General features: G+C 38.1%; 1 protein-coding gene and 1 long non-coding RNA gene across 6 annotated transcripts in view; one reads left to right on the forward strand and one right to left on the reverse strand.

Moving 5' to 3' along the window:
• LOC133647103 (syntaxin-binding protein 5-like) overlaps window positions 1–13508 on the forward strand; it is a 94547-nt gene extending 81039 nt beyond the window's left edge. For 2 of the 5 annotated variants that reach the window (XM_062043217.1, XM_062043218.1), the window contains 4 exons: window positions 615–780; window positions 6633–6744; window positions 6821–7041; window positions 11556–13508. In XM_062043217.1, the coding sequence (XP_061899201.1) occupies window positions 615–780; window positions 6633–6744; window positions 6821–7041; window positions 11556–11597 (541 nt within the window). In that variant the 3' untranslated portion in view covers window positions 11598–13508. The remainder of the gene's footprint in view (window positions 1–614; window positions 781–6632; window positions 6745–6820; window positions 7042–11555) is intronic. The other 3 variants (XM_062043219.1, XM_062043221.1, XM_062043222.1) reach the window with 2 other exon arrangements.
• LOC133647104 (uncharacterized) lies at window positions 5120–11622 on the reverse strand. Its single transcript, XR_009825427.1, has 4 exons — window positions 11526–11622; window positions 5528–6018; window positions 5298–5369; window positions 5120–5153 (listed from the first exon to the last, which is right to left on the reverse strand). It is a non-coding gene; the product is annotated as an uncharacterized LOC133647104 (long non-coding RNA).
• Window positions 13509–20000: the final 6492 nt, after the last annotated feature.

A 20000-nucleotide genomic window follows, 5' to 3' on the forward strand; every position in this document is an offset into this window, starting at 1 on the left:
GATTCAATTAACATACTGAAATGTAATACGCACTATGTAAATATTAACTTCACAAAAATATACAGTACTATCATCACACAAATACTTCTAAGTGGAAATACACGACTGGCAGCCATTTTAAGTCCTCAAAACATCCATTGAAACAGTGCACAAATATCGTTTTTCAATAAACATCTTAGTATCAAACTTAACCACTTTCCATCTTAATATTGAGTTACATAAACAAGTTAAACAGTTTACTTACTAAGAGCTAACACAACTTGTCTACTTCTCAATTGTCTCATCAACTGGACTAACATTGCCAACCCGGAAGTGCCCAAACAATTGACGCGTAGTATTTTCATATCGCCACAAGGTGTCAGTAAGAGTCTACAATCAAATGGGCATAACATTGCCCATTTGGGATTCGTTCCCTGGGATTCAAATAAAGAACCAACTCTTTTTCTTTACTATAGTGGCCTCGATAACGGGAACCGGTTCTCAAAAAGGGATTCAAGTCCATGGAATCGGTTCTTTTCTTATCGAACAACCGGGAGAATGGGTTTCGAACATCATCCCTACCCGTGACACCCTTAAAGTCTGTCGTCTGCGGTAACACACGCGCACGTCCGCAGCTTGCCGAGTCTGCGGCCTCTCTTGGACGTCAACTACCTGCCGCTGACGGACATGCGGATAGCCAGGACCTTCTGCTTCTCCAATCTGGGTCAAGCCCTCTACCTCACCTCCCCCACGGAGGTCCAGAGGATCACCTACAGCCTGGACACCTGCGACAACCTTCAGGTACCAACATCTCTTTTACCTTATCTTCAAATGTCTACTTTTGCTACCTAAATACTAGGAGTGTAACGGTTCGTGTATTTGTATTGAACCGTTTCGGTACTGAACGAGTTTCCACACGAACATATTAAGTAGCTGTGTGTGTGTGTGTGTGTGTGTGTGTGTGTGTGTGTGTGTGTGTGTGTGTGTGTGTGTGTGTGTGTGTGTGTGTGTGTGTGTGTGTGTGTGTGTGTGTGTGTGTGTGTGTGTGTGTGTGTGTGTGTGTGTTACGGACAGCAAAGCCCTGTCTGTCTGTTATTTCACTTGACCTTTTTCTGTGTTGATTGAGCTGTGTTGAAGCAGCAAAAAAGGACATTATGTTAAATGAAGAGTTTCTGTCTCTAAAAGTTGATATAATAATGTAAGTGCATCATTAAGCCTACATGAACTCCATGGTGTTCAGGGATGAATAGTCTCTCCTATTGCTATTGTACTGTTTTTTCAGCTATAGTTACATTAATCACTAGTAATGCAGCAGCCTAGTTTTGAATGGCAGGGTCCCTGCTATCACATGTTGATAAAAATATAACATTTACATAATAAAAATCAACTACAGGCTTCCCAAATGCTGTAATAAATCAAGCATGATGAGTTGACTTGAAACTGTTTAATGTTGCACTTTTTATATGTAGAAGAAAAGTTTTGTCGTTTTATTTCATCTGAGCAACAACTTGAGGCAGTTTAATGTTGATTAACGTGGGCAGAATTATTAAAGTGTTCTCAATGTTAAAAGGATAAAGCCGTTGTTTACAAATTTGGTAAATAAATAACCAAAAAATTTATATTTTGTTTTCTTACTGTACCGAAAATGAACCGAACCGTGACCTCTAAACCGAGGTACGTACCGAACCCAAATTTTTGTGTACCGTTACACCCCTACTAAATACTGTAGGAACCAGGACCATACACATTTGAATCAATATGGTACCGATTACTGGTACCTGGTGATCAATACCGGTACTCGACGGTACCAATTTTTGGTACTTTTGTATTTGTTAAAGGGGCTGTTTGCAACATTTATGCCAACTTTCCAATGTCCATGTATTTTACACAGTACAGTATATCCCACTCCGTACACATGCACACGCGTTAGCTTTAGGTGTTGTTAGCTAATAATAGCAATTTGGATAGCTAGCATTAGCTGATTAGCTTATGAAAAGTTTGCTGTCCAGATGTTATATCTTGTTTATTTATTACACGTGAGTCTTATGTTCAATGCAGTTGCGGTGCCAAAACCCTAGATGGCAGTACTGTATAGACCAGGGGGTCACCAACCTTTTTGAAAGCAAGAGCTACTTCTTGGGTAGTGATTAATGCGGAGGGCTACCAGTTTGATACACACTTAAATAAATTGCCAGAAATAGCCAATTTGCTCAATTTACCTTTAACTCTATGTTATTATTAATAATTAATTATATTTACACTTAATTGAACGGTTTAAAAAAGGAGAAAACACAAATAAAATGACAATAAAATTTTGAAACATAGTTTATCTTCAATTTCGACTCTTTAAAATTCAAAATTCAACCGAAAAAAAGAAGAGAAAAACTTAAAAAAGAATTTATGGAACATCATTAGTAATTTTTCCTGATTAAGATTCATTTTAGAATTTTAAAGACATGTTTTAAGTAGGTTAAAATCCAATCTACACTTTGTTAGAATATATAACAAATTGGACCAAGCTATATTTCTAACAAAGACAAATCATTATTTCTTCTAGATTTTCCAGAACAAAATTTTTAAAAGAAATTCAAAAGACTTTGAAATAAGATTTAAATTTGATCCTACAGATTTTGTAGATTTGCCAGAATAATTTTTTTGAATTTTAATCATAATAAGTTTGAAGAAATATTTCACAAATATTCTTCGTCGAAAAAACAGAAGCTAAAATGAAGAATTAAATTAAAATGTATTTATTATTCTTTACAATAAAAAAAATAAATTTAGTTGAACATTGATTTAAATTGTCAGGAAAGAAGAGGAAGGAATTTAAAAGGTAAAAAGGTATATGTGTTTAAAAATACTAAAATCATTTTTTTTGTTGTATTTTTTCTCTAATATTGTCTTTCTGAAAGTTATAAGAAGCAAAGTAAAAAAAATTAATGAATTTATTTAAACAAGTGAAGACCAAGTCTTTCAAATATTTTCTTGGATTTTCAAATTCTATTTGAGTTTTGTCTCTCTTAGAATTAAAAATGTCGGGCAAAGCGAGACCAGCTTGCTAGTAAATAAATACAATTTAAAAAATAGAGGCAGCTCACTGGTAAGTGCTGCTATTTGAGCTATTTTTAGAACAGGCCGGAGGGCTACTCATCTGGTCCTTACGGGCTACCTGGTGCCCGCGGGCACCGCGTTGGTGACCACTGGTATAGACTATCTTTGGTATGTTGTCTAACCAGGAAGTAGCTTTTTCCGTTAAGCTGAATGTGTTATCAGTGTTTCCCCCAGGAAATGTGTTAGTTAAGGTGGTGACTCTCCAGGGGGAGGGGACCGCCATCCCGTCTCCACCTCGTCGCTGCCACCACAGCCTGGGGGGGCAATAGACTACAGACTGTGGTGTGAAGAAGCCTACAACTTTTGGTTGTGTTTTCCGCTCCATTTGCTGAATGGCGATATACGATATATATCTCGATATTTTTCCCGTAAAGTAAAAACAAAACAGTCCTAAATGTAAATGTTATATTTTTATCAACATGTGATAGCAGGGACGCTGCCGTTCAAAACTAAGCTGCTACATTACTAATGATTAATGTAACTATAGCTGAAAAAAATAGTACAATAGCAATAGGAGAGACTATTCATCCCTGAACACCATGGAGTTCATGTAGGCTTAATAATGCACTTACATTATTATATCAACTATCAGAGACGGAAACTCTTCATTTAACATAATGTCCTTTTTTGCTGCTTCAACACAGTTCAATCAACACAGAAAAAGGTAAAGTGAAATAACTTAGTTGTTAACTGTAGGTCAATAATGCTTGTCTTTCTCTCAGACAGACAGGGCTTTGCTGTCCGTAACACATACACACACCCCGCAGTGAGCTAACGTTACGCTAAAAGCGAATTAGCCTTCACCTCAAGGACTGCGAGCGAGCTGAGCTGCCGCTTATGTTTCTAGAACGTCAACAGGCTCATAGTGATGTTACTAGTAGTTGACTGGGAGGTGGTTATTATCATTTGGGGAGAGTCCGCCGCCTGATGCTTACCTGCTAAACACCTGCTCACCCCCCCGTCCCTCCTCTCTGCCTGCCTCTGTAGTGAGCACTGACTCCATGCGCTCTGAATACGCACTGCTGATTGGCTGTTACCGCTCTGCGCGTAACCAATCTGATGGTTGTGTGGGTGGGACAATGCCGGGTGCTGCAGAGACGTACTGACAGAGGCAGAACGAAGCGTAGCAGCTTGTTAAGACTTTAGTTTAGGCGGGAAACCCTGACGTATCTCTTATGTGTGGCCAGTGCCGGCCCAAGCCTCCATGGGGCCCTAAGCAAAATTTGATTTTGGGGCCCTCTATTTCTGCCAATAATATTGATTGTTGATCATTCACACACCTACTATAAACTCATTGCGGCTCTGGCAGTGTTGTTTACATGATCCTATTGTCAGCCTGGCATGTCTTTACAAATGACATGTCATTTATAAAGATATGGGGGTGGCCCAGTTAAGAACATAAATAATACCAATGAATGAACGAATGATGTCCAGAGTGCCACATATGGTTCCTAATCTTAAAATGTAGAAAACATTCAGCTACAAGAGTGGCCTGGGGTTGAACAGTCCAAGTGATAAAGCTTTGTATTTACAGTAAAAGTGTCATCTTGTCTCATCAGTCTTGTACATATTAGTCTTTAATTACTAGTTTATATTTTTAGTTAATTGTTCATATTTAATGTTTACTTTGTACAAAGAGTGCAGTCTACTGAAGTTAAATTCCATGTGTGTTAAACATAACTGGACAATAAAGCTGATTCTGATTCACTTTATTATTGCACCTATGTGGACCCAATCCCGCTGTCCCTCGGCTGCCAGTTTTAAGGACTTTTTGGAAAATAATTTGCAGCAAAAGCAATAGACTGCACCTTTACTTCTTGAATAAGTCAGCCAGCTACGCTTGACTTTTTCCCCATTGAGTAGCTGTCTGTAGGTATAATGACAATGAAAACTTCGGCCATCATGCCGTTTGGGGAATGAAAAGTTCTCCTTAATAGACAGTGGTCCTCTGATCACCTGCTCAGTCCTGTCTGAATCTGAGAGGAAAGAAGGCCACTCAGCTGGGTCAACTGGCGGAGCTGATGATGGTCCATGGTGTGAAGGGGACCTTGTGGTGGAAGTTGCTGAGGAAGTGACCAAAGAAAGACAATGACTAAAAAATAAGGACCTATAAGGTCATTAAATTGCACTGTTGGACATAATTATTAATCTCAGAATGTTCTGCAGTACAATGAGCAATTATAAAGGGTGTTTTGCAGTTAACTTACTAGATAAATCAGCTGTGGTTTCAGACATGGAGGGGACAGTGGGCACAGAGGATGGAGGTGTGTGAGAAAGCACTGTAGAGGATGGAGATGGACCTAAGATGAAATACATACATACATACATATAGGCACACATAGTAATGAGATACTTTGACTATATTAATTTCCCTTCAGGTGTAATGTTTATACTAAGAAATTAAATGTATACTGTATGGTGACAGTCTTTTCCTCACCTGATTCATCACTCACAGTTGAGCCTGAGGATGTGGACTGGCTCTGGGCTGATTCTGTGCCTCCAAAGTATTTTAACAATGCTCCTGGGGAAGTTTCACATAACTTATGAGTTGATGTAAAAAATAATGTTTATTTTACTCACATAAATTACCGTGCTCTGCTGCAAACAATTTGTGCAAACAACATATCTCAAGAGTAACCTGATGCTAAAAACATATTGCTAGCACCGCGCTAGCTAGCTAACGTCACCTAGCTAAAGCTAATTACAGCTACAAATCTCTTTGATAAACTTTTTATTACCAAGTCATGCAAACATACCTTTATCATGGCATTTTTTCTCCTCTTCCACTTTCTTCTTCTTCCTTTTTTCTGCACCTGAAGGATATGTCCTTTTTTGTGACATTGTTTTGCTTCTAGCTGCGCTTTTGATGCCCAGTGCGCACTGGCATTGCACGGCAGGCGGCAAACGTCACAGGTGCAGTAGAGGCAGCTTAAAGAGAGGCAGGAAGAATCACTAGGCCTAGATCAGCAGCAGCACTCTGTTGACCTAAAATGGTGTTTTTGTACAATAATATATCTTTGATCATTTAGAAATCATCAGTCAGACTCGTACATGCAAAAAATAAAAATAAGAATTTTTTGTTAATTGCTTTTGGGGGCCCCCTGGTGGCCGCGGGGCCCTAAGCAAGCGCTTAGTACGCTTATGCCTTGGGCCGGCTCTGTGTGTGGCTACCATCTACTTGTCACATTTATTATTACCCCATGTGCCGAATAAAATGGCTTCGAGGTCAGTAAGCACAACCAGAATTATTCCGTACATTAAGCGCACTGTCGATGTTTGAGAAAATGAAAGGATTTTAAGTGCGCCTAAGTCCGAAAAATACGGTAGTAATTCCATGAGTGAGTGTGTGTGTGTGTCTATAAGCCCGGAAGTTGCTCCATCAAGGCCTTTTGTCTCATTGCGCAGAGAGTGACATTGCTATAACACAGGTGACAGGTTTTCTCCTGCTCCTTATTTTCCATAGGACATCAAAACGATGATAATGACCCATATAAAACACTGATATTGCCCTTTGAAGGAGCCACGTGTCTTTTGTGGTCTAGGAGATGCTGAGTGAGTTGTTTACACCTGTGGAAACACCTGAAGCTCCCAACAGAGGGTTCTTCAAAGGCCTCTTTGGCGGAGGAGCTCAGTCTCTGGACCGGGAGGACCTCTGTGAGTACTTAAAAAGCAGACCCGGTTCACGCCAGAAAGCCTTTTGTCGACGATTTGTACTCGTTCCTGGTGACAGTCGGCGAAACCACCGCCGGGAAGGCGTCGCGCAGCCTGGCCCAGCACATCCCCGGCCCGGGCGGCATGGAAGGCATGAAGGGGGCGGCGTCGGGCGTCGTGGGGGACCTGGCCCGCGCCCGGATAGCTCTGGACGAGCGAGGTCAGAAACTGGGGGAGTTGGAGGAGAGGACGGCCGCCATGATGTCCAGCGCAGACTCCTTCTCCAAACACGCTCACGATGTAGGCACCTCTTTGACTCTCAAGTGCAGGTTTTTAATGTTTTCTTTAATCATCACGTCACTGCATGAGGTCCTCCTCGCTGAATAATGGCAGACCTACAAAGTCCTCACCTGGGCCTTTAATTGGAGATATGAGTTTTTTACTAATACAAAACAATGCTTGGCACTTCCGCCGGGTCAAATATGAGTCATTAAATGACTTCCGCTTCCTGGTGGTAGAGGGCGCTAGTGATCCTTCTTGCGACTACCAGTACTGCAGAAGAGCGGTGCTGCAGAAGAAGACAACACGCAGCAAGAGTGAGCAGCCATTGTTTGCTCGCACTTTTACCACGGAGGATTACATATCTGAAATAAAACAGTTTTCTAAACTGGACTTTCAATCGAAGCAGGAGGTAATACTTAAAGGAAGATCTCCATCGAGACAGAGAGACTTTTAAAACTGAAGAAAGATAAGGAAGACTTCTATAGGAGCTGCGCATGGACTCATTTATACCTAAAGGTAAGACCATAATAACGTTTTTTTTTAATTAAATGTGCTTTTCATGATAAGGTAAGCGCCGGAGTGAGAAGAGGTTTTAAAATAATTAGCGCATGCTTGCCAATCCCGCATGCTTTTGGTAAACGCAGGAGTGAGAAGAGGTTTTAAATTAATTAGCGCCCCGGCAGCTATTCAAGGAAATACGGTACAACAAATCCTTTACAACTTATATTCAATTGAATAGACTGCAAAGACAAGATATTTCATGTTCACACTGACAAACTTCATTTGTGAATGATATTTATATTGCGCATTTTTCTCTAGTGACTCAAAGCGCTTTACACAGTGAAACCCAATTTCTGAGTTCCATTTAAAGCAGTGTGGGTGGCACTGGGAGCAGGTGGGTAAAGTGTCTTGCCCAAGGACACAACGGCAGTGACTAGGATGGCGGAAGCGGGGATCGAACCTGGAACCCTCAAGTTGCTGGCACGGCCGCTCTACCAACCGAGCTATACCGCCCATTTATTTTTTTTTGCAAATAATCATTAATTTAGAATTTACACATTTTCAACGGGTGACAGGTCTGGACTACAGGCAGGCCAGTCTAGTACCCGCACTCTTTTACTATGAAGCCACGCTGTTGTAACACGTGGCTTGGCATTGTCTTGCTGAAATAAGCAGGGGCGTCCATGATAACAACATATGTTGCTCCAAAAGCTGTATGTACCTTTCAGCATTAATGGCGCCTTCACAGATGTGTAAGTTACCCATGTCTTGGCCACTAATGCACCCCCATACCATCACACATGCTGCCTTTTACACTTTCACTCTAGAACAATCCGGATGGTTCTTTTCCTCTTTGGTCCGGAGGACACGACGTCCACAGTTTCCAAAAAAACAATTTGAAATGTGGACTCGTCAGACCACAGAACACATTTCCACTTTGCATCAGTCCATCTTAGATGAGCTCAGGCCCAGCCAAATCGGCGCCGCTTCTGGGTGTTGTTGATAAATGGCTTTAGCTTTGCATAATACGAGTTTTAACTTGCACTTACAGATGTAGCGACCAACTGTAGTTACTGACGGGGGCTTTCTGAAGTGTTCCTGAGCCCATGTGGTGATATCCTTTACACACTGACGTCGCTTTTTGATGCAGTACGGCCTGAGGTCCGTAATATCATGGCTTACGTGCAGTGATTTCTCCAGATTCTCTGAACCTTTTGATGATATTACGGAGCGTAGATGTTGAAATCCCTAAATTCCTTGCAACAGCTGGTTGAGAAATGTTGTTCTTAAACAATTTGCTCAGGCATTTGTTGACGACTGAGCATTTCACGGAAGCTGCTTTTAATACCCAATCATGGCACCCACCTGTTCCCAATTAGCCCGTTCACCTGTGGGATGTTCCAAATAAGTCGTTGACGAGCATCCCTCAACTTCCTCCGTCTTTTTTGCCACTTGTGCCAGCTTTTCTGACACATGTCGCAGGCATCAAATTCCCAAATGAGCTAATATTTGCAAAAAAATAACAGAGTTTTCCAGTTCGAACGCTAAATATCTTGTCTTTGCAGTATTCAATTGAATATAAGTTGAAAAGGATTTGCAAATCCTTGTACCGTATTTCCTTGAATAGCCGCAGGGGCGCTAATGAATTTAAAACCTCCTGTCACTCCGGCGTTTACCGGAAGCCTGCGGGATGGCCGTGCATGCGCTAATTATTTTAAAACCTCTTCTCACTCCGGCGTTTACCAAAAGGAATCCATAAAATTTAGGCGTGCGCTTTGAGTGTGATGTAAGCATACCATCATGAAAAGCACATTTAATAAAAAAAAAACGTTATTATGGTCTTACCTGTACTTATAAATGGAGTCCATTTGCAGCTCCTTCTGACCAAAAGCATCGATAACTTGTTTATAGAAGTCTTCCTTATTTTCTTTCTTCAGTTTTAAAAGTCTCTCTGTCTCCATGGAGATATTCCTTTAATTATTACCTCCTGCTTCCATTGAAAGTCCAGTTTAGAAAACTGTTTTATTTTATCTGTTGCTGCGTGTTGTCACTTCTTCTGCAGTACGGGAAGTCGCAAGAAGGATCACTAGCGCCCTCTACCACCAGGAGGCAGGAGTCATTTAATGACTCATACAGTATTTGACACACGCAGCTACGGTGTATCAATAAAACATAGCTGCTTACTGTTCTTTTTAGCATACCATAGCTTGGACCTTAAATCCTACTGAATAGCTCTTTATCTTTTCTCTTTTGTGCGATTGCAAACTACTGAAAGCAGCTTCCTCCATTTTGAAAATGAGGACAGGTAAAGCGTCACTCGTGACGTAACGAGTTTGACCCGGCGGAAGTTCTAGACCAGGGGTCACCAACCTTTTTGAAAGCAAGAGCTACTTCTTGGGTACTGATTAATGCGAAGGGCTACCAGTTTGATACACACTTCAATAAATGGCCAGAAATAGCCAATTTGCTCAATTTACCTTTAACTCTGCCTCTATTTTTTAAATTGTATTTATTTACTAGCAAGCTGGTCTCGCTTTGCCCGACATTTTTAATTCTAAGAGAGACAAAACTCAAATAGAATTTGAAAATCCAAGAAAATATTTGAAAGACTTGGTCTTCACTTGTTTAAATAAATTCATTTATTTTTTTACTTTGCTTCTTATAACTTTCAGAAAGACAATTTTAGAGAAAAAATACAACCTTTAAAATGATTTTAGGATTTTTAAACACATATACCTTTTTACCTTTTAAATTCCTTCCTCTTCTTTCCTGACAATTTAAATCAAAATTCAAGTAAATTAATTTTTTTTATTGTAAAGAATAGTAAATACATTTTAATTTAATTCTTCATTTTAGCTTCTGTTTTTTCGACAAAGAATATTTGTGAAATATTTCTTCAAACTTATTATGATTAAAATTCAAAAAAATTATTCTGGCAAATCTAGAAAATCTGTAGAATCCAATTTAAATCTTATTTCAAAGTCTTTTGAATTTCTTTTAAATATTTGTTCTGGAAAATCTAGAAGAAATAATGATTTGTCTTTGTTATAAATATAGCTTGGTCCAATTTGTTATATATTCTAACAAAGTGCAGATTGGATTTTAACCTATTTAAAACATGTCATCAAAATTCTAAAATTAATCTTAATCAGGAAAAATTACTAATGATGTTCCATAAATTCTTTTTTTAAGTTTTTCTCTTTTTTTCGGTTGAATTTTGAATTTTAAAGAGTCGAAATTGAAGATAAACTATGTTTCAAAATTGAATTGTCATTTTTTTCGTGTTTTCTCCTCTTTTAAATCGTTCAATTAAGTGTAAATATCATTAATTATTAATGTCTGCAATTAATAAAAAAAATAAATTTACTTGAACATTGATTTAAATTGTCAGGAAAGAAGAGGAAGGAATTTAAAAGGTAAAAAGGTATATGTGTTTAAAAATCCTAAAATCATTTTTAATGTTGTATTTTTTCTCTAAAATTGTCTTTTTGAAAGTTATAAGAAGCAAAGTAAAAAAATGAATGCATTTATTTAAACAAGTGAAGACCAAGTCTTTCAAATATTTTCTTGGATTTTCAAATTCTATTTGAGTTTTGTCTCTCTTAGAATTAAAAATGTCGAGCAAAGCGAGACCAGCTTGTTAGTAAATAAATAAAATTTAAAAAATAGAGGCAGCTCACTGGTAAGTGCTGCTATTTGAGCTATTTTTAGAACAGGCCAGCGGGCTACTCATCTGGTCCTTACGGGCTACCTGGTGCCCGCGGGCACCGCGTTGGTGACCCCTGTTCTAGACATATGCTAAATATTTTGCGAAACGAGGTTTGACCCGGCGAAAATTATAGACATGCGATAATAAAATTAATATTTTGCGAAACGAGTTTGACCCGGCAGTAATTCTAGACGTGCGAATACTATATTCCCTGCGCCGATTCAAGGAAATACGGTATTCTCTTTTTATTTACCTTACCGTGGGATTAGGAATAACAATGTCATATTTTTACCCCCGACTTGGTTTTTGTTGTTCCCCTCAGATGATGGTGAAGTACAAAGACAAGAAGTGGTACCAGCTCTGATGGCGGCATGTGGTGGACTCTGTAAACACACACACACACACACACACACACACACACACACACACACACCAGTATGATCCAGGAGGAGGCGCAGATACTTCCGTCCCTACTTCTCTCGCCGGGATTTTTTTGTTTTGTTTTGTCCACAGCATAAAAACGTCACCTCGGGAGCTCGTCTTTTCCCAAAACAAGGTTTGTCCTCCACCCAGGTGTCAAGTCTGATGGTCCGCATTGTAAAAGCCCTCGCCCTTCAAGTGACGGGAGGATGAAGTCGATTAGTTTTTTGTGTCTCTATCGAAGCACTTACGGAACAATTTTGGGATGACGACGCGGGAGCTGATGGATCTCCTACCTGAAATAAGGGCTGATAGTTCAATCGTGGTTCCCTTGGAAGGACGTTATTCATCCGGGGCATTACTGACTTGTACGTATTTATTCCAGGCTTATTGCACACACAGGTGTTTACCGCCCCCTGCTGAGGATGAGTTTACATTGCAGACACTGGAAACACCCTGAAGGTATTCGGACTGCATTCGCAGACCTTTATAGAGACAACATTGGATTATTGTATATCTGGGTTAGCATTCTTATTGACATGTTTTATTTTTTTTTTTTCCCACCTGCCAAAAAAAACACTCCAGTTGTCGGCCATTGTGAACAATATTTCCCAAAACGCTCTCCTGATGCACACAAGCTAACCTGTATCAATGCTAGTGATGGGCGATACCACGCTTTTTTTTTTTGGAACCGATACTAGTTGCTGACAATCCCATTCCGATTCCTGGGATTCAGTTCAGAATCAATTCTCGATTCAAATCGATCCTCGCGATGTATTATTCGTAGGGGTGTAACGGTACACAACAATTTGGGTCCGGTACGTGCCTCGGTTTAGAGGTCACGGTTCGGTTCAAAACAACAAAATATACATTTTTTTTGGGTTATTTATTTACCAAATTTGTAAAGAATGGCTTTATCCTTTTAACATTGGGAACACTATAATAATTCTGCCCACGTTAATCAACGTTAAACTGCCTCGAGTTGATTAAATAAAATGACAAAACTTGTCTTCTACATACACTACCGTTCAAAAGTTTGGGGTCACGTTGAATTGTCCTTATTTTTGAAGGAAAAGCACTGTACTTTTCAATGAAGATAACTTTAAACTAGTCTTAACTTTAAAGAAATACACTCTATACCAGGGGTCACCAACGCGGCGCCCGCGGGCACCAGGTGGCCCGTAAGGACCAGGGGCCGTACTTATCAAGCTTCTTAGAATTACTCCTAAGAAGTCTGCTTAGAGTTGACTTAAGAGTAAATAAATTCTTGGCTGAAAGCTGCACTTAAAAGTTAGTTATCAAGCGTCTTACTCACACTTTCAGCGACGTGTAGGACTGAATCTTAAGTGTCACACTCAGAGCTGAATTACGACATTACTATGTGCCGTAAACGGAATTTTAGGTGACGTCATTTCTGTGTCCATAGAAATGACCAATCACGGAAGGGAATCCGTTGTCTAAGAATAAAGAAATATCTTGGAAATATTTAAGTGGACAATGGGAGTGTATATTTTGACAATAAACTACAAAATAATACAAAACAAACTAGTCCCCGTCGGCACTCACGCTACCGCTCCCTCTCTTCTCTCGCCCACACACTCACTGACGTCACTCACCTCACGGCCACACACATACGCTACTGTCATAACATTTTCTTTCCAATTCATTAATTAGGCAACTAATTTGAAACTGGTGTGGGTGGCTCTATATATACTAGCCCACTGCAGACACATGCAGAAATCAACAAGGAATCGAAAAGTATTAAATCTGTGACAAAAATAATATCCGCTCTGTCTAAACGATACCGTTTTATCAGCTGCTCATCATCAAAAAAACAACAACATTGTTCCGTTCCCTGAACGTTCGCGCACGTCTCTCTCGCCTCAGTGCCATCCCCTGCTGGCAACTCCTAACCACTTAAGACACCTCTGAAGGTCTCTTAAATATCGTGGAGAGTAGGAGTGATTCTTAGACTTAAGAATGTTGATAAAAAGCTTTTATTCTTAAGTTTGAGAGTAGGACTAAATTTCGCAAATTCTCAGGACTTAAGTGTAAAATGGCACTCTAAGAAGCTTGATAAGTACGGCCCCAGATGAGTAGCCCGCTGGCCTGTTCTAAAAATAGCTCAAATAGCAGCACTAACCAGTGAGCTGCCTCTATTTTTTAAATTGTATTTATTTACTAGCAAGCTGGTCTCGCTTTGCCCGACATTTTTAATTCTAAGAGAGACAAAACTCAAATAGAATTTGAAATTCCAAGAAAATATTTTAAAGACTTGGTCTTCACTTGTTTAAATAAATTCTTTTTTTTTTTTACGTTGCTTCTTATAACTTTCAGAAAGACAATTTTAGAGAAAAAATACAACCTTAAAAATGATTTTAGGATTTTTAAACACATATACCTTTTTACCTTTTAAATTCCTTCCTCTTCTTTCCTGACAATTTAAATCAATGTTCAAGTAAATTTATTTTTTTTATTGTAAAGAATAATAAATACATTTTAATTTAATTCTTCATTTCGGCTTCTGTTTTTTCGACGAAGAATATTTGTGAAATATTTCTTCAAACTTATTATGATTAAAATTCAAAAAAATTATTCTGGCAAATCTAGAAAATCCGTAGAATCAAATTTAAATCTTATTTCAAAGTCTTTTGAATTTCTTTTAAAAATTTTGTTCTGGAAAATCTAGAAGAAATAATAATTTGTCTTTGTTAGAAATATAGCTTGGTCCAATTTGTTATATATTCTAACAAAGTGCAGATTGGATTTTAACCTATTTAAAACATGTCATCAAAATTCTAAAATTAATCTTAATCAGGAAAAATTACTAATGATGTTCCATAAATTCTTTTTTTAATTTTTTCAAAAATGATTCAAATTAGCTCGTTTTTCTCTTCTTTTTTTCGGTTGAATTTTGAATTTTAAAGAGTCGAAATTGAAGATAAACTATGTTTCAAAATTTAATTGTAATTTTTTTCGTGTTTTCTCCTCTTTTAAACCGTTCAATTAAGTGTAAATATCATTAATTATTAATAATAACATAGAGTTAAAGGTAAATTGAGCAAATTGGCTATTTCTGGCCATTTATTTAAGTGTGTATCAAACTGGTAGTCCTTCGCATGAATCACTACCCAAGAAGTAGCTCTTGCTTTCAAAAAGGTTGGTGACCCCTGACCTATAGTAATCCTTTGACCTCGGTTATTGCCAACAAAGGTTATATTACAAAGTATTGAGTTGAATTTTTGTTATTGACCAAATACTTATTTTCCACCATCATTTACTAATAAATTCTTTAAAATTCCTACAATGTGAATTCCTGGATTTTTTTTTCACATTCTGTCTCTCACAGTTGAAGTGTACCTATGATGAAAATTACAGACCTCTGTCGTCATTTTTAAGTGGGAGAACTTGCACAATCGGTGGCTGACTAAATATTTTTTTGCCCCACTGTATGTTATTATATCAACTATCAGAGACAGAAACTCTTCATTTAACATAAAGTCCTTTTTTGCTGCTTCAACACAGCTCAATCAACACAGAAAAAGGTCAAGTGAAATAACAGACAGACAGGGCTTTGCTGTCCGTAACACACACACACTGGGTGCTGTGTAGAGTACTGACAGAAACGGAAGTGGAGGCGGCTACTTAATATGTTTGTGTGGAAACCGAACCGAACCGGAACCCCCATACCGAAACGGTTCAATACAAATACACATACCGTTACACCCCTAATTATTCGATATAATAATTATTAATGAAACTTTTTCAAAACAGGTTAAAAGTTAGAAAAAGCTCCTTCTGGTTGCATGGAAATGGCCTAAATTTTTAAAAATGATTCCCGTTAAAAAATGTATTTATTTTTTTAATCGATTTTAGAAAACGATGAATGGATTTGGCCCCTAGTGTGTGAATGTTGTCTGCCTATCTGTGATGAGGTGGTGGCGACTTGTCCAGGGTGTACCCCGCCTTCCGCCCCAATGCAGCTGAGATAGGCTCCGGCACCCCGTGCGACCCCAAAAGGGACAAGCGGTAAAAAATGGATGGATAGATTTAGAATGGGGATGAATAAGAATCGCGCTTCGGATCTGAATAAAAAAATGTTTTGGTTGCCGATACTTTGGCAATGTTTTGTGGAAATGTATAAAAAGCGGCCGATATCATGTCATGTTTGCAACAGTACAATTTATATGCGATATCATGAAGTTTTAAAATGATATTCCACTACACGATGAAATTCTCTCCAACATGCAACTCCTCCCCTCCACCATTGATCATGTGACATGATAATCAACACCAGTATTGAAACCTTCTGATAGCCGTGGTATCAGTCATTCGGTATCACTAGGCTGTGTTGACTTTACTGCTCTGTGGATGCTTTAAAATCATATTTCAGTCTTTAACTAAACCGACAGAAAATATCGATATTGTAACGTGATAATCAACACCGGTATTGAAGCCTTGCTATATCCCTATATTTCAGTATCACTTTCACTTTGTTGAGTTTGCTCCGCTATAGATGCTTTAAAATGGTATCAACACGGCATGGTAAACACACAATACAGCAAATATCAATATTGCACCTTGACACTCATCTGAAACTTTGGTATCAGTGGTGTCGACTAGAGATGTCCGATAATATCGGTCTGCCGATAGTATCGGCCGATAAATGCGTTAAAATGTAAAATAGGAAATTATCGGTATCGGTTTTTTATTATCAGTATCGTTTTTTGTTTTGTTTTGTTTTTTTTAAATTAAATCAACATAAAAAACACAAGATACACTTACAATTAGTGCACTAACCCAAAAAACCTCCCTCCCCCATTTACACTCATTCACACAAAAGGGTTGTTTCTTTCTGTTATTAATATTCTGCTTCCTACATTATATATCAATATATATCAATACAGTCTGCAAGGGATACAGTCCGTAAGCACACATGATTGTGCGTGCTGCTGCTCCACTAATAGTACTAACCTTTAACAGTTTATTTTACAAATTTTCATTAATTACTAGTTTCTATGTAACTGTTTTTATATTGTTTTACTTTCTTTTTTATTCAAGAAAATGTTTTTAATTTATTTATCTTATTTTATTTGATTCATTTTTTTTTTAAAAAGTACCTTATCTTCACCATACCTGGTTGTCCAAATTAAGCATAATAATGTGTTAATCCCACGACTGTATATATCGGTTGATATCGGTATCGGTAATTAAAGAGTTGGACAATATCGGCATATCGGATATCGGCAAAAAGCCATTATCGGACATCCCTAGTGTCGACATTGTGATCTGCCCATCACTAGTGTTTGCCAGCATGCATTCAGGTGTGATTTTGGTTTCAGAAGTCTTTTTTTTTTCACCTTTTTTCCCTTGTTTTTGCGCTTAAGTCCCTAAAAAGGAGATCTGCTCAAATCAGTTTGTCATGAAGTGCAAAAGGCAGTTCTGCTATTTGCGTATCGATATACTGTTGGTGTATAGGTATCACTATACCTATTTGCCTATCAATATAAGTATTTGCCTATCAATGTACGTATGTGTATAAATATACGTATTTACAAAAGCAGTGAGTATGTTGTGTAAATGCTAAATAAAAACAAATCCTTTTCAACTTATGTCCAATTGAATAGACTGCAAAGATATTTCATGTTCACACTGACAAATAATCATTAACTTAGAATTTAATGGCAGCAACACATTGCAAAAAAGGCATTTTTACCAGTGTGTTACATGGCCTTTCCTTTTAACAACACTCAGTAAAGGTTTGGGAAGTGAGGAGACACATTTTTGAAGTGGAATTCTTTCCCATTCTTGCTTGATGTACAGCTTAAGTTGTTCAACGGTCGAAGCCACGCTGTTGTAACACGTGGCTTGGCATTGTCTTGCTGAAATAAGCAGGGGCGTCCATGATAACAACATATGTTGCTCCAAAAGCTGTATGTACCTTTTAGCATTAATGGTGCCTTCACAGATGTGTAAGTTACCCATGTCTTGGCCACTAATACACCCCCATACTAGGGATGTCCGATAATGGCTTTTTGCCGATATCCGATATGCCAATATTGTCCAACTCTTTAATTACCGATACCGATATCAACCGATACCGATATCAACCGATATATGCAGTCGTGGAATTAACACATTATTATGCCTAATTTGGACAACCAGGTATGGTGAAGATAAGGTACTTTTTAAAAAAATGAATCAAATAAAATAAGATAAATAAATTAAAAACATTTTCTTGAATAAGAAACAAAGTAAAACAATATAAAAACAGTTACATAGAAACTAGTAATGAATGAAAATTTGTAAAATTAACTGTTAAAGGTTAGTACTATTAGTGGAGCAGCAGCACGCACAATCATGTGTGCTTACGGACTGTATCCCTTGCAGACTGTATTGATATATATTGATATATAATGTAGGAAGCAGAATATTAATAACAGAAATAAATGGGGGAGGGAGGTTTTTTGGGTTGGTGCACTAATTGTAAGTGTATCTTGTGTTTTTTATGTGGATTTAATAAAAAAAATAAAAAAAAACACCAAAAAAAACGATACTGATAATAAAAAAAAACGATACCGATAATTTCCGATATTACATTTTAACGCATTTATTGGCCGATAATATCGGCAGACCGATATTATCGGACATCCCTACCCCATACCACCACACATGCTGGCTTTTACACTTTGCGCCTAGAACAATCCGGATGGCTCTTTTCCTCTTCGGTCCGGAGGACATCACGTCCACAGTTTCCGAAAACAATTTGAAATGTGGATTCGTCAGACCACAGAACACTTTTCCACTTTGCATCAGTCCATCCTAGATGAGCTCGGGCCCAGCGAAGCCGGCGGCGTTTCCTGGGTGTTGTTGATAAATGGCTGTGGCTTTGCATAGTCGAGTTTTAACTTGCACTTACAGATGTAGCGACCGACTGTCGTCGCTGACAGTGGTTTTCTGAAGTGTTCCTGAGCCCATGTGGTGATATCCTTTACACACTGATGCCGCTTTTTGATGCAGTACCGCCTGAGGGATCCAAGGTGTGTAATATCATGGCTTACGTGCAGTGATTTCTCCAGATTCTCTGAACCTTTTGATGATATTACGGAGCGTAGATGGTGAAATTCCTAAATTCCTTGCAATAGCTGGTTGAGAAATGTTGTTCTTCAACAATTTGCTCAGGCATTTGTTGACAAAGTGGTGACCCTCGCCCCCGTCCTTGTTTGTGAACGACTGAGCATTTCACGGAAGCTGCTTTTATACCCAATCATGGCACCCACCTGTTCCCAATTAGCCTGTTCACCTGTGGGATGTTCCAAATAAGTCTTTGATGAGCATTCCTCAACTTTTCTCACTCTTTTTTGCCACTTGTGCCAGCTTTTTTGACACATGTCGCAGGCGTCCAATCCCAAGTGAGCTAATATTTGCAAAAAATAACAAAGTTTACCAGTTCGAATGTAAAATATCTTGTCTTTGCAGTCTATTCAATTGAATATAAGTTGAAAAGGATTTGTTTTTATTTAGCATTTACACAACGTACTCACTGCTTTTGTACGTATTATACGTATATGAGTATCCATATGCGTACTTGCGTATCAATCTACGTCAGGGGTCACCAACGCGGTGCCCGCGGGCACCAGGTAGCCCGTAAGGACCAGATGAGTAGCCCGCCGGCCTGTTCTAAAAATAGCTCAAATAGCAGCACTTACCAGTGAGCTGCCTCTATTTTTTTAAATTTTATTTATTTACTAGCAAGCTGGTCTCGCTTTGCCCGACATTTTTAATTCTAAGAGAGACAAAACTCAAATAGAATTTGAAAATCCAAGAAAATATTTGAAAGACTTGGTCTTCACTTGTTTAAATAAATTCATTATTTTTTGTACTTTGCTTCTTATAACTTTCAGAAAGACAATTTTAGAGAAAAAATACAACCTTAAAAATGATTTTAGGATTTTTAAACACATTTCCCTTTTAAATTCCTTCCTCTTCTTTCCTGACAATTTAAACCAATGTTCAAGTAAATTTATTTTTTATTGTAAAGAATAATAAATACATTTTAATTTAATTCTTCATTTTAGCTTTCTGTTTTTTCGACGAAGAATATTTGTGAAATATTTCTTCAAACTTATTATGATTAAAATTCAAAAAAAATTATTCTGGCAAATCTAGAAAATCCGTAGAATCAAATTTAAATCTTATTTCAAAGTCTTTTGAATTTCTTTGAAAAATTTTGGTCCTGGAAAATCTAGAAAAAATAGTCATTTGTCTTTGTTAGAAATATAGCTTGGTCCTATTTGTTATATATTCTAACAAAGTGCAGATTGTATTTTAACCTATTTAAAACATG

This window comes from Entelurus aequoreus, linkage group LG03, assembly GCF_033978785.1.
Source record: "Entelurus aequoreus isolate RoL-2023_Sb linkage group LG03, RoL_Eaeq_v1.1, whole genome shotgun sequence".
Taxonomy (NCBI): Eukaryota; Metazoa; Chordata; class Actinopteri; order Syngnathiformes; family Syngnathidae; genus Entelurus; species Entelurus aequoreus.